At 38.0% G+C, this 14,709-nt stretch overlaps 2 protein-coding genes across 3 annotated transcripts in view; both read left to right on the top strand.

Annotated features, from left to right (window-relative positions):
* Window positions 1-14,709, top strand: part of NEDD1 (NEDD1 gamma-tubulin ring complex targeting factor) — a 296,141-nt gene that overhangs the window by 139,860 nt on the left and 141,572 nt on the right. The gene's annotated exons all lie outside the window — the stretch shown is intronic.
* CFAP54 (cilia and flagella associated protein 54) overlaps window positions 1-14,709 on the top strand; it is a 309,026-nt gene that overhangs the window by 246,366 nt on the left and 47,951 nt on the right. For both annotated transcript variants that reach the window (XM_055576675.1, XM_055576666.1), the window contains 3 exons: window positions 128-351; window positions 1,893-1,896; window positions 5,415-5,581. In XM_055576675.1, the coding sequence (XP_055432650.1) occupies window positions 128-351; window positions 1,893-1,896; window positions 5,415-5,581 (395 nt within the window). The remainder of the gene's footprint in view (window positions 1-127; window positions 352-1,892; window positions 1,897-5,414; window positions 5,582-14,709) is intronic.

Raw genomic sequence — 14,709 nt, 5'->3', positions numbered from 1 at the left:
AGGTCATGGGCAGCCACTGAGTGAGGTGGGAATGTGCAGGAATGAGATTAGCAAGCAAAGGACAGCAATATTGAGACCATTCTGTTATCTAACATGATTCTATAGTAGTTTTTGTTTTTCCTTTAAGCATCTCTGAAGCCAGGATCTGGGATGTCTTTGCCAGATGACACTCTTCTCACTTCTCTTTTTAACTCTGGATTGATTTTGCGCCAAAAAGAAATGCATTTTTTCCTTAAAAGATTCTTACAGCTATATTCTTCTTCTTGTATTGATGAATTTCCAAAAGAACTATTTCAAGTCATGGAACATCCACCTGTTCTAGAAAAAGTCTTATATGATTCAGCAAGCAAGGTAATGTTTAAAACATTATATAATTATACATTTTTTTGGAAGACTTAATCATCCTTTTATTTCAGAAAGAAGCACATTAACCTCCATACTGCACAAAGGTTTTTAGTTTCCTCAGAGGTTTTACCTGAGGAAACTTTTACCACAGAGAAAAACCAACCAGACATGCTGGTTTTCTGTTTTCATATGTTCTGTTTTGCTGCTCTTATAAGCCTTCAAAATGTCCCAGACTTTTCTGTATTCCTACACATCACAACTTCTCTGAGTCATTTTGCCAAGAAGTTATACAAATTTCAATATAATACCCTATAAGGAAATTAAACTGAGACTTTCTCAATCTATACCCAATTTCTGTACCTTTGTTTTACATGTGTAATAAAAAGCATTCATTTTTATTGTTAGCAATCATGAGTGTGCTAAGGGTAAATGGCAAGTTTTTAAGTAAATTAAAAGTTTGAAGATTTTGTGGGTGGGGGGAGGGAAAGTGTTATTCAGTTGGATGGACTTCCCCAGAATATGTAATATGGAAACCTTTATTAAGTTATCTATTGAAGAGATGTAAAAGAGGGTCTTGAACAAGCTACTAGGGTCTTGAATAATAGTAATTTTTAAATAAACTACCAAAATGGGTGGATTGGAAGATACTGAAAAAGTATAAAGAGTTTCAGTAAAAATGGAGATTTGTTTCAAATTTGGTATATTCAACAAACATATGTTGGATACTGACAATCTACCAGACACTCTTAGGTGGTGGAGAAAGCAGGAGTGGATAAAGCATAGTGTCTGGTGTGGTTGTAGAGAAAGATTGGTAGAGTTAGTACAAGAGAAAATGGCAGCACCTCCACAGATGCTCTTTAAGAAAAACATGGCAAGGTTAATAGCAGAAAGAATATGAAAATCAAAATGTTAGTTCTACTGTCAATAGCACGTAAGGCTGATTGGCAAAGTATAAGTGAAAGGATGTTATCCGAGAAAGAGATGATGAAACAACTAAGCTTATGATCATGACGAATGGGAATGAAGAGATGGATATAAAAGATGTTGCTTAAGTAAAATTGAAAACAAAACACGTTAGTGACTCTATGGCGATGGCAAAAGAAGAGGGAATGAGAAAAGTTTTATCCCATCATTTGGAACCCCTGTCTGTGATCCCTAGAGCATGATGACACCATTAGCAGATACAGTGGGGGCAGGAGAGTGAGAATGTTTGTGGACAAGGCTTGTATGTTCTGCTTTGAAATTATAGTAGAGAACCCAAGAGAACATAGTGTAAATTTCCAATATGTATTTGTGAAATGAATAAATCAAGTCATTTGCATAGAATTCTTTCAAAACTAGGGGGAAAAAACCCACTGATTTATCTTGACTTTGGATTTCACCATATAGCCCTTTAATTTTTACAATTATACCCATACCAGACACATTCATGTTTCTGTTGTCAACTGTCCCAGAGAAGTGACCTGAAAATGTGTCTTGTTCCCAACGGGAACCTTTGCTCATCCTACTGGAGTATAGTAGCCTTATGTTTAGGGCTTCCCTGATAGCTCAGTTGGTAAAGAATCTGCTTGCAATGCAGGAGACCCCGGTTCAATTCCTGGGTGGGGAAGATTCCCTGGAGGAGGGATAGGCTACCCACTCCAATATTCCTGGGCTTCCTTGTGGCTCAGCTGGTAAAGAATCCGCCTGCAGTGCTGGAGACCTGGGTTCAATCCCTGGGTTGGGAAGATCCCCTGGAGGAGGGAACTGCCACCACCCCAGTGTTCTGACCTGGAGAATTCCGTGGACTGTACATGTCTGACTCTTTGTGACCCCATGGACTATGCAGTCCATGTATAGTCTTTGTCTCTGACTCTTTGTCTTTCACTTTCACCCTTGTGTTTGGGGTAAATAATAAAATTTTAAAAAGATCATTCTTTGGAACAAGAGAGGAGGGTGATTTTAAAAAGGAGTGGAAAGACCCACTAAGGAATATTTATGGATTCAGTTAAGTGAGTCTCAACTGGGGTTATTGCCCCCATGGCAGTGTATTGCAATCCACATGGGAGGATTTTTCAGATTACTTCCTAGATACTGGAAGTATTGGAATGCCCCAAACTCAATGCCCCTATTTCCTGTCTCAGATTCTAAGTCATTTGAGAAATAAAAGAGTAAGACAACTGAGATTAAAAAATACCTTACTTTATGAGTCATGTGTTGATACTGTAGGAAATGGTTTATATTTACAGGTAAATGGTCTCCCTAGTAGTGATTAGCAAAGTTGACAGTTCTACCAGTCCAGGCTGATGGGTTTTGGTGGAGAGTGGGGTCATTACAGGTCTCTTTAAAACCTGTGGGGCCAGAAACCCCTTTAAAATCTGTCGCATGAAGGAGCAGAGGATGTTCACTCCCTGAAAACAATATGCTCGGAAGAAGGGTAGAATTATGCATATCCAAAATTCTTTTTCTCAGATACCGGTCAAGTAACTCTGTCTAGGGAGAGGAGCAGAGAGAAGGTGAAAAGGCCTGGGATGTGTTGTTAATGTCTGGCCCTCCACCTGGCAGGAACCAGTAGAGTAGGATCAGATCATTCCACCTAACACAACTGTCTGAGTCACCCCTCCTAGGACCTGAGACTGCCTTGAGGATTCCTTCCACGTGTCCCAGATACCTCAGGTGTTTTGGAATAGAAGAGAGAGAATGAGAAAGTTGAGAACTATAGTTTCAGTGGATGTAGTCTTGTGAATACTTTAAAAGAGTTTGGAAACTAATGTATGTGATTTCTTAAATACTGTTCTGAAAGGAGCTTTGCTGAGCATTGCATTATTAAGGGCAGCCTATCATTACCCAGTTCCTAAGGATGGTGCTCCAAACATACAACCTTGAACACAGTGTAAATACATACAGTATTTCTAATACAGTAATGATGTCAAAGAGTTGTTTCACCGTGTTTGCTCTTTATCTTGATATAATTAGTGGAACACTCCCAGAATAATCAGCCCTGGAGATCACTGTCGCTTGCCTGACAGGTGCAAGCCACCTAATCATGTGTTCGTTTCACTGGGGTAGATAGCTAACGAGCATAAAGCCTTTTGGATTTTTAAAAAAGTAAACTCCAAGCTTGGCTGACTTTTATAATAACATTTCTGAGCCTTTAATCACTCAGGAGGCCATTTCAATCAAGCCCTTCCCATAATTTTGTACTTAAACCTGTTTCTCCCCCACAAAGAAGTAGATACATTCCCAGAACCATCATATATACATGTCATGCTCATCAGCTTTGTGAGTCTGCCTGTCGTCAAGTCTATTGAAGCTTTATGATGGAAAAACAAAGACGCCAAACAAATTACATTAAAAATTCCAGAAAGGACATGATTAAAATGGTGCACAATGCAGAGTTATTCATGTTTAGCCTGTGTGCCCATGACAGACTGTGTAAGGTCAAACATTTGATTAGTGCAGAGTGATTTGATGTTTATAGTACATGATGAGCAAGAGTGCTTCTGGTAGGTCTGTTGTTTCATTCCTTTCAGAGAATAAATCAAACATATTGAAAGTACCTGGTGTATAACCCATTGGCTAGCTTATGTAATTAATCCCATTAGGAATTAGATATTGTGTTTTTTAAAAGAGAAAAGAAAATTAAATGCCTATATTAATATTGATTTTTGTTGCAGTTCATTATTATTACGCTATTATGTGAATAAACACTATATCTATGTTGACATAGAAGGTATTTACTTTTTATTTTTCTCCACTTAGCTAGTTATTAAATATGAATTCTTTTCTAAAATAGTTGTCAGAAGCTCTGAAAGGCACTCAAGTATGAAAAAAAAAATGAACAATTTTTCCTGAATCAATCATTTACCTGATTTTTTGGTGAACTGCCTGACATAGAGTTAATAATTTTATTTATTGTGCATGTTGGTCATGCTTTTAGTATCCTAGTGCTAATAAATGAGGATTCTGGCTTATCATATCCTTTTATGATAGTCTCTAGACATTTTAAAATAGTTTTCACCTTTAGCATTACCTTTCAGTCAAGACATATTTTTTTCTTTTATCAGTAGACAACCGGAAAGGTCAATGTATTTATTTCTCTTTTTATTTTATTTTGAAGACTTTGCATTGACAGTCTTCAGTTGTATCTTGAATAGGCTCAGAAATGGAAGGCAGAGAGTCCTACAGAAACACCAGGCCTTTCTTTACAGTCACTGACATGTTCCCCTCGGTCACCAGACTGAGACGCCTTTGGAGGTCAAGATTTAGTAGAAGAATTGCTTTCCAGTTACCACACTGTAATCTTGGGAATAATGAGAATTTAATTTTGAAAATAGTTTACACTCCACTGAAGAAAGTCCTTTTTAGAAGTGAGATATTATCATTATTATTATCTTTCTGGCTAGACTCTACTTTTATTAACAGCAATCATGCTTTACGTTTTTTAGCTACCTTAAAGAACTAAGTAAATATTTTATGAAATCACCAATTGCAGTCTATACATTTATGCTTCTTGAAAACTCCTGATTCAGTGACGAAGTTCTATCAAATGAGCAGGGCCCAGATTAAGCAAGACTAAACTTGCAAACCAGCCATATTCATTTAAAGAGGGAATGAAAGTAATGGATTTTGACCTCTTAGAGCAAAAACTGTGTCTAATTTTTCATAAGGTACTGCAAAAAAAAATGCTGTTGGAAAGCAGATAATAAATTGTAACCAAACCCTTAGTATATATATACCAATGAATAAACCAGAAGAAAAGTAGATGTTCTTAGACTCTATGGTGATCTTGAGACTGAAGTGATAGCCCTGATATTTCTCCTCTAGATCATTGCTCTTGGATATTCACCAAAGTGGCAGACATTTGTTGAGTCCACTGGGTTTTGAAGTGTATTTTTTTTCCACAGAAGAGTCTTCTCTGTGGTAATTGGGAGGTTTTTAAGACCTACATCCATAAAGCAAGCTGGGATGATTCCCCGAGTTTTCCAGTATAGTCACTATTGAATGAAAATTGAATGAATGTCTTAAATATTGAATACATTCATTGCCAGCAATAAGGTGAATGTTTCTCTTTGTTCCCCAGACAGGAGTAACTGATGCTTCTCTATACTCCGATTTATCATTAAAGACCGTTACCAGCACGTTGTATGGAGACGTGGTGCCACCAGTGGTGGCAACACAAGCTTTAAACAAAGAACTTTGTTTTCAGTGGTACATTCCTCCCCTGGAAAAACCTCCAAAGGAAACAGAACCTATGGTATGTAACATAATTACAAAGCTAAATCTTACATTTGGATGTAAAATTTAACGGAGCCATTATAAGAGTAGAGAATATCCTCTAATCATATAAACAGAAATGTCCAGCAATTTAGAATCTATATTGTCTAGTACAATAACAGTGCAAGTAACTAAGAAATCTTGAGAATGTCTGATTCCTGTTGATCATATTCCTTTTTCCTGAACTTAAAAAGAGACTTTTCAGTGTATCACCATTATATGTGACATTTAATGTTTTCTTATAGTTATCCGTTATTACATTAAGGAGATTTTTTTCATACTTCCACTTTGGTAGAAAGTTTTATCATGACTATTTTACTGTATCTATTAAGATGACTTTATGACTGATCTCTTTTAATATGGTAGTTGATTTTATATTTTAAATCAACCATGTGCTCCTGAAATTGGCCATGATGTATTAATTTTATTGGATTCAGCTGGCTAATGTTTCCTAATGAATTTTTGCCACTGTTTTCAAGAGAAATGGGGCTTCCCTTGTGGTTCAGCTGGTAAAGAATCCACCTGCAATGTGGGAGACCTAGGTTTGATCCCTGGGTTGGGAAGATCCCGTGGAGAAGGGAAAGGCTACCCACTCCAGTATTCTGGCCTGGAGAATTCCATGGACTGTATAGTCCATGGGGTTGCGAAGAGTTGGACACAACTGAGTGACTTTCACTCAAGAGTAATGTTGGGCTATAATTTTTCCTTTTTGTGCTATCTTTGTCAGATATTTTCTGTATGAGGCTTTTGTTAGGCTCATAAAATTCACTGATAAATAAAATCATGGTTTTCTGTTCAATGTTGAAGTTTGTGTAAGTTTGTGGTGGTGATATAATTGTTAAGTTGTGTCTAACTCTTGCCATCCCGTGGACTGTAGCCCACCAGGCTTCTTTGTTTATGGGGATTCTCCAGGCAAGAGTGCTGGAGTGTGTTGCCATTTCCTTCGCCAGGGGATCTTCCTGACCCAGGGATCGAACCAGAGACTCTTGCATCTCCTGCATGGTAGGCGAATTCTTTACCACTGAACTCGGTTCAGTTCAGTCGTTCAGCTGTGCCCAACTCTTTGCTACCCCATGGACTGCAGCATGCCAAGCTTTCCTGTCCATCACCAACTCCCAGACTTGCTCAAACTCATGTCCATCGAGTTGGTGATGCCGTCCAACCATCTAATCCTCTGTTGTCCCCATCTCCTCCTGGCTTCAATTTTTCCCAGCATCAGAGTCTTTTCCAATGAGTGAGTTCTTTGCTTCAGGTGGTCAAAGTATTGAAGTTTCAGCTTCAGCATTAGTCCTTCCAATGAATATTCAGAACTGACTTCCTTTAGGATTGACCGGTTGGATCTCCTTGCTGTCCAAGGGACTCTCAAGAGTCTTCTCTAACACCATAGTTCAAAAGTGTCAGTTCTTTGGTGCTCAGCTTTCTTTATAGCCAAACTCTTACATCCATACATGACTACTGGAAAAACCATAGTTTTGACTAGATGGACCTTTGTTGGTAAAGTAATGTCTCTGCTTTTTAATATGCTGTCTTGTGGGTCATAGCTTTTCTTCCAAGGAGCAAACGTCTTTTAATTTCATGGCTGCAGTCACCATCTGATTTTAGAGCCCCCCCAAATAAAGTCTGTCACTGTTTCCATTGTTTCCTCATCTATTTGCCATGAAGTGATGGGGCCGGATGCCATGATCTTAGTTTTTTGAATGTTGAGTTTTAAACCAACTTTTTCACTCTCCTCTTTCACTTTTTTTTTAAATTTTATTTTATTTTTAAACTTTACAATATTGTATTAGTTTTGTCAAATATCGAAATGAATCCGCCACAGGTATACCCGTGCTCCCCATCCTGAACCCTCCTCCCTCTTCCCTCCCCATACCCTCCCTTTGGGTCGTCCCAGTGCACCAGCCCCAAGCATCCAGTATTGTGCATCGAACCTGGACTGGCGACTCGTTATCAAGAGGCTCTTTAGTTCTTCTTCACTTTCTGCCATAAAGGTGGTGTCATCTGCATATCTGAAGTTATTGATATTTCTCCTGGCAATCTTGATTCCAGCTTGTGCTTCATCCAGCCAGGCATTTCTCATAATGAACTCTGGATATAAGTTAAATAAGCAGGGTGACAATAAACAGCCTTGACGTATTCCTTTCCCAATTTGGATCCAGTCTGTTGTTCCATGTCCGACTCTAACTGTTGTTTCTTGACCTGCATACAGATTTCTCAGAAGGCAGGTAAGGTGGTCTCATATTCCTATTTCTTTTTTTTAACCATTTATCATTTATTTATTATTATTATTATTTTTTACTTTATAATATTGTATTGGTTTTGCCATACCTCAACATGAATCTTCCATGGGTGTACACGTGTTCCTCATGGTGGTTTTGATTTGCATTTCTCTGATAATGAGTGATGTTGAGCATCTTTTCATGTGTTTGTTAAGCAAGCAACTCCTGCAGCTCAATTCCAGAAAAATAAACGACCCAATCAAAAAACGAGCCAAAGAACTAAATAGACATCTCTCCCATTTCTTTAAGAATTTTCCACAGTTTGTTGTAATCCACACAATAAAGGGTTGTAAGTTTGGAGTAACCCTTTTTCTCAGATACCTGCTAAGAGTTTATGAAAGTAAAGCATTTATGTTTTTGTTGTGAGGCAATTTAAGACTTGTGATATAATTCTCCATAGTTAGAGGCACTCTTTAAGCAATAGTACTAACAACGTGCTGGTTTTCAGAGCTGGTATCAGTTCTGGTTGGGCTAATATCTGTTCTAATGGTAAGTGCACGTGTCAAAACAAGTTTTAAGTATTTTAACTGTCACCCCTGTGACATTAGGGTTTTCTATTTCTTCTTGAGTCAGTTTTGTCTAAAGTTTCTTTTTCTAGGAAATTTTCCATTTTATTTAAAATTTGTCTCATCTTTTTGGATAAGGCAATGGCTACCCACTCCAGTATTTGTGCCTGGAGAATCCCATGGACAGAGGAGTCTGGTGGGCTACCGTCCATGGAGTTGCAAAGAGTCAGACACGACTGAGTGACTAAGCACTCATGCTTATCTTTTTAACCAATCTGTGTATTTGTAGCTGAAGTGCCCCTTTTGAAACTTTATATTGCTTATTGGTGCATTTTTTCTTGGTTATTGTCACCAGAGATTTCTCATTAATCAATTTTATTTCATTAATCCTACATATCTTTCTTCTACTGTTTTTTTTTTTTTAATGTGTGTATGTGTTTTCTTTTCCTAACTGACTTCTTGAGATAGATGTTTAGCTCAATATTTAGTCCTTTCTTTCTTAATCTATGCATTTAAGGCTATCAGTTTCTCTCTAAATTTTGTTTTGGCTTCATCCTACAAATTTTTATTATAGTGTTGTCATCATCTTTCAGTAAAAAAATAACTTGTTAAACTTCCAATATGATTTCTTCTTTGACTTACAAGTCATTTCAACATGTTTCTGAAATTACAACCTATATGAAGTTTTTCTAGTTATCTTTTGTTATTTATTCCTAGATTATTTTGTTCTGTGTCAATAAAAAATATTCTATATGATTGACATTTGTTGAAACTTGTTTTTTCACCAGGAAATGTTTATTGTGTAAATATTCCATTGCTCTGAAAAAGAATGTGCTCTCCTCAGTTGTTGAGGCAGTGTTGATATATGTGCAATAGGTCAGTTTGTGTAGTCTTATTCAGGTACTCTGTATCCTTACTGACTTTTCTATTTTTGTTTGGCTTCTTATTTTTTTAAATCAAGAACTGTTGACCCTTGAACAACATAGGAGTCAGGGTGCTGGCCTTCCACACAGATGAAAAATCTATGTGTAACTCTTCAGTTGGCTTTCCACATCCACGGAGAAGGCAATGGCACCCACTCCAGTACTCTTGCCTGGAGAATCCCATGGGCGGGGGAGCCTGGTGGGCTGTAGTCCATGGGATCGCTGGGAGTTGGACACGACTGAGTGACTTCACTTTCACTTTTCCCTTTCATGCATTGGAGAAGGAAATGGCAACCCACTCCAGTGTTCTTGCCTGGAGAATCCCAGGAACAGGGGAGCCTGGTGGGCTGCTGTCTATGGGGTCGCACAGAGTCAAACACGACTGAAGTGACTTAGCAGTTCCACATCCACATTTGTGGATTCAGCCACCTATGGATTGTGTATAATAGTATAATAGTACATATTTATTGAAAAAAATTCTCATAAAGTAGGACCTGTACAATTCAAACCTATGTGTTCAGGAGATTTTACCATTTAATTCTGTCACTGAGATTGTTGTTGTTTGGTTTTTTCTTGTAGTTCTGTCAAATTTTGCTTTGTGTAATCGGAGGCTTTGTTCTTAGGTACGATCAGGTTGACAAGCGTTGTGACTTCTTGGCGATTTCAGTATTTTGTCATTTTGAAGTGACTTCTGACCTTTTCATAAGAATACTTTTTTCCTTCATAAAGTCTGCCTTGTCTGATATTACTAAAGGAAAATGACTTTCCCATGGTTATTATTTTCACAATATTTCTTTTTCCAGCCTTTTGCTTTCAGCCCTTCTGTGTCCTTGTGTTTTAGTTGTATTTTTAAATAAGAATATATACTTGGATATCTTAAAATGCAGTCTGATAACATTGTATTTTGACTAGCAAAGGTAATTCAGTCACAGTTAATATAAATACTACTCTATTTGTTTTGAAATCTACCATATTATTTTAAACTATGACTTCTCTCAGTTTTCTGTCTTTCTCTCATTTTGGGATTGATTATTTTTTCTCATTCATTTTTACTTTCTGAATTTTGAAATTATGCACGCTTTTGCTGTGCTTTTAGTGGTTACCCCTCGGGACAACATACATACTTACCAATTTTAAAGTCAATGAATAATGTCTTTATTCCTGTAATGACTTATATTATTGTGCATTTTATTTTTAGTAACCAAGATAATATTATTTTTATTTTATACAAGAGTTATTTTCCTTTAGAATTTTATATGTATTCAACATTTGCTTTGCTTTCTATTCCCTCTTGCATTTTAGACTTTCCATTTAAGATCACTTCTTTCTGTTGAAGTATATATTTTGAAATTTCTTTTGGTGAGCATCTTCTGGAGGCAAACACTCTCAATTTTTGTTTGCCTGACAAATGTCATTGTTTTACATTACCTAGGAAGTAAATTTTTATGGAGTAGAGAATTCAAGCTTGGAAATTATTCTCTTATAGTACATTGAAAATGTTACTTACTCATTTCCAGTGTTGCTCTTAAGAGTCAAATTGCTGTTGCTTTAAAAAATATTCTGACTTCTTTGATGAACCACTTTGGAGGCTGTCTTTGCACAGTTTTACTAGGAATGGTCTTCTTTTTATTTATTTTGCTTTCATTAGTGCAGTGGTTAAGAACACAGGTTCTAGAGCCCTCAGAATGGGGCAGATCAAACTCCTGTCTTGAATCCCAGTTCTGTTATTATACTTAGTAATTTTGTGACCTTTGGTAGATAAGTTTTCTGTATCATGAGTACCCCAGAGATAATTGTGTAAACGTGTTAGTCACTCAGTTGTGTCTAACTCTTTGCGATCCCATTGACTGTAGACCACAGGCTCCTCTGTCCATGGAATTCTCTGGGCGAGAATACTGGAGTGTGTTGCCATTCCTTCTCCAGGGGATCTTCCTGACCCAGGGATCGAGCCTGTGTCTCTTATATCTCCTGCATTGGCAGGCGAGTTCTTTACTGTCTGAGCTACCAGGAAAGCCCTAATTGTGTAAATGTAACCTAACTTATATGCAGAGTACATCATGAGAAACGCTGGGCTGGAAGAAGCACAAACTGGAATCAAGATTGCCGGGAGAAATATCAATAACCTCAGATATGCAGATGACACTACCCTTATGGCAGAAAGTGAAGAGGAACTAAAAAAAAAAAGGAAAGTGAAAGAGAAGAGGAGAGTGAAAATGTTGGCTTAAAGCTCAACATTCAGAAAACTAAGATCATGGCATCTGGTGCCATCACTTCATGGGAAATAGATGGGGAAACAGTGGAAACAGTGTCAGACTTTATTTTTTGGGGCTCCAAAATCACTGCAGATGGTAATTGCAGCCATGAAATTAAAAGATGCTTACTCCTTGAAAGGAAAGTTATGACCAACCTAGACAGCATATTGAAAAGCAGAGATATTACTTTGCCAACAAAGGTCCGTCTAGTCAAGGCTATGGTTTTTCCAGTGATCATGTATGGATGTGAGAGTTAGACTGTGAAGAAAGCTGAGCACTGAAGAATTGATGGTTTTGAACTGTGGTGTTGGAGAAGACTCTTGAGAGTCCCTTGGACTGCAAGGAGATCCAACCAGTCCATTCTAAAGGAGATCAGTCCTGGGTGTTCATTGGAAGGACTGATACTGAAGCTGAAACTCCAATACTTGGGCCACCTCATGCGAAGAGTGGACTCATTGAAAAAGACTGATGCTGGGAGGGATTGGGGGCAGGAGGAGAAGGGGACAACAGAGGATGAGATGGCTGGATGGCATCACCGACTTGATGGACATGAGTTTGTGTAAACTCTGGGAGTTGGTGATGGACAGGGAGGCCTGGCATGCTGTAATTCATGGGGTCGCAAAGAGTTGGACACAACTGAGCAACTGAACTGAACTGAACCTAAATAGTAGTTGTTATTTATTATTATGTAATTTTAACATTATTACACTATTTTAAAGTTTAATAACTTCAAATATACATATGATACTCTCGGTAAGCATCATTTTTAAAGCACCTTTTAAAAGACATACAGATGGCTAACAAACACATGAAAAGATGCTCAACATCACTCATTATCAGAGAAATGCAAATCAAAAGCACCATGAGGTACCATTTCACACCAGTCAGAATGGCTGTGATCCAAAAGTCTACAAGCAATAAATGCTGGAGAGGGTGTGGAGAAAAGGGAACCCTCTTACACTGTTGGTGGGAATGCAAACTAGTACAGCCACTATGGAGAACAGTGTGGAGATTCCTTAAAAAACTGGAAATAGAACTGCCTTATGATCCAGCAATCCCACTGCTGGGCATACACACCGAGGAAACCAGAATTGAAAGAAACATGTGTACCCCAATATTCATCACAGCACTGTTTATAATAGCCAGGACATGGAAGCAACCTAGATGTCCATCAGCAGATGAATGGACAAGAAAGCTGTGATACATATACACAATGGAGTATTACTCAGCCATTAAAAAGAATACATTTGAATCAGTTCTAATGAGGTGGATGAAACTGGAGCCTATTATCCAGAGTGAAGTAAGCCAGAAAGAAAAACACCAATACAGTATACTAACACATATATATGGAATTTAGAAAGATGGTAACAATAACCCTGTATATGAGACAGCAAAAGAGACACCGATGTATAGAACAGTCTTTTGGACTCTGTGGGAGAGGGAGAGGGTGGGATGATTTGGAAGAATGGCATTGAAATACGTATAATATCATATATGAAACGAGTCGCCAGTCCAGGTTTGATGCACGATACTGGATGCTTGGGGCTGGTGCACTGGGACGACCCAGAGGGATGGTATGGGGAGGGAGGAGGGAGGAGGGTTCAGGATGGGGAACACATGTATACCTGTGGCAGATTCATTTCGATATTTGGCAAAACCAATACAATATTGTAAAGTTTAAAAATAAAATAAAATTAAAAAAAAAAAAGAGAGAGTTGCAACAGAAAAGAAAAAAAAAAATAAAGTGTACCAGCAATATTTCCCTAGAGATACTTCAGGTGCCAATGTTGTACAGAAAAGAGAGTAAAATCTGAGTAACCAGCAAAACTGAAATGTATAGTAAATGGGAGAAAAAACTTAATTCCTCTCTGAATGCTGTTTAAAAATTTGTATCACAAGCATAACTCATTTTAATGTTTATTATCTTTAATTCTATATCTTTATCCATGTCTATGTTCTTACATGTGTATAGATGTTTGCAATAGGGCTAACTGAGGAGCAGGAGGAGAGGTGGGCAAGTATTTGGGAGCAGTTCAGTATCAGTGCCTGAACTCTTTGGAGACAGAACACTGAGTCCAATTCTGGGAGAGTCTTGAAGATGGGTCAAGCTTTGACAAATGGGACAATTGGTCACTATCACCTTTTGCAGAGGAACCTTCCACTATAGCATTCCTTTGATTTCTGCTGTCTCTAAGAAGGGCCTCAGACTCTTTCCCATGAAACATTTCCTGTATATTTTTGCCCTGTTCAGCACTTTTTAACTTTTTTTTTTTTTTGCCTCCTGCAATGGACTGCTCCTGCACTTCCCAGCTCTTGAGTGCTGTCCCCTCTAGCGGTGCCTCTGGTAGCTTCTGCTGCTCCTTGACTCATGTGACCTGTGTCAGATGGTAAAACCTCCAGAGCCCACCCTTTCTTTACTCTCAAGCACAGCTTCTCCCAACAGCCCTTCCATTCTGCGTCTCTAGGCTGGCAACCTAGGGCTAACTCCGGGTCTGTTATATATCCCTCCTACCTATACAAAAAAGAGAAACTGTAACACCTCACTTCCCAGAAACATTTAAAACTGTTTATCATATTTTGAAAGTACTCGCCTTCCCACCCTTTCCATGTTCAATCCTTGCCAGATATTCCATATGCATTTTAAAATAAAAAAATCTGTGGTCTCTTTTGGGGGAATTTAGTGCAGTAGTTTTCAAATCACCATTCCAAGAATCCTCATGGGTCATGGAGTCAATATAGTGAGTGGGTCATGAGTGGTATATTTTTTTTAAATAAATTAAATATAAGAAGGCAGTGTCAGAATGCACCACATACAGTAAGTGGAAGTGTTTTCTGAAACATTTGTTTCAGGATAGATTCTGTTAAAAAGAGCATTTCTAGATTGATGTTCGGCATTCTGAAGAATTTGTTTACTGGCTGACAAGAGAACCAACAGAGTGATAGAAGAGGATTTCCATTCAGAAAGGGTTTGGAAACAGAAGGATGGCATGGTTGGGAAACAGATTGTTTACCCCAACAGTTAGTTTTAAAAAATGAGGAACAAAGCATAAAGTTCATTTCACAAAGCCATAGAAATATCACATCCCTATCAGTCTAGGGCAGGATGATCTGGGGGAGTTAATGCTAAGACTGCATCTGTGGCTAATAATTA

The sequence above is a fragment of the Bubalus kerabau genome, chromosome 1, assembly GCF_029407905.1.
Source record: "Bubalus kerabau isolate K-KA32 ecotype Philippines breed swamp buffalo chromosome 1, PCC_UOA_SB_1v2, whole genome shotgun sequence".
In the NCBI taxonomy this organism is placed as follows: domain Eukaryota; kingdom Metazoa; phylum Chordata; class Mammalia; order Artiodactyla; family Bovidae; genus Bubalus; species Bubalus kerabau.
The sequence above is the reverse complement of the archived record's forward strand: the minus strand, read 5'-3'. Positions and strand labels throughout refer to the sequence as shown.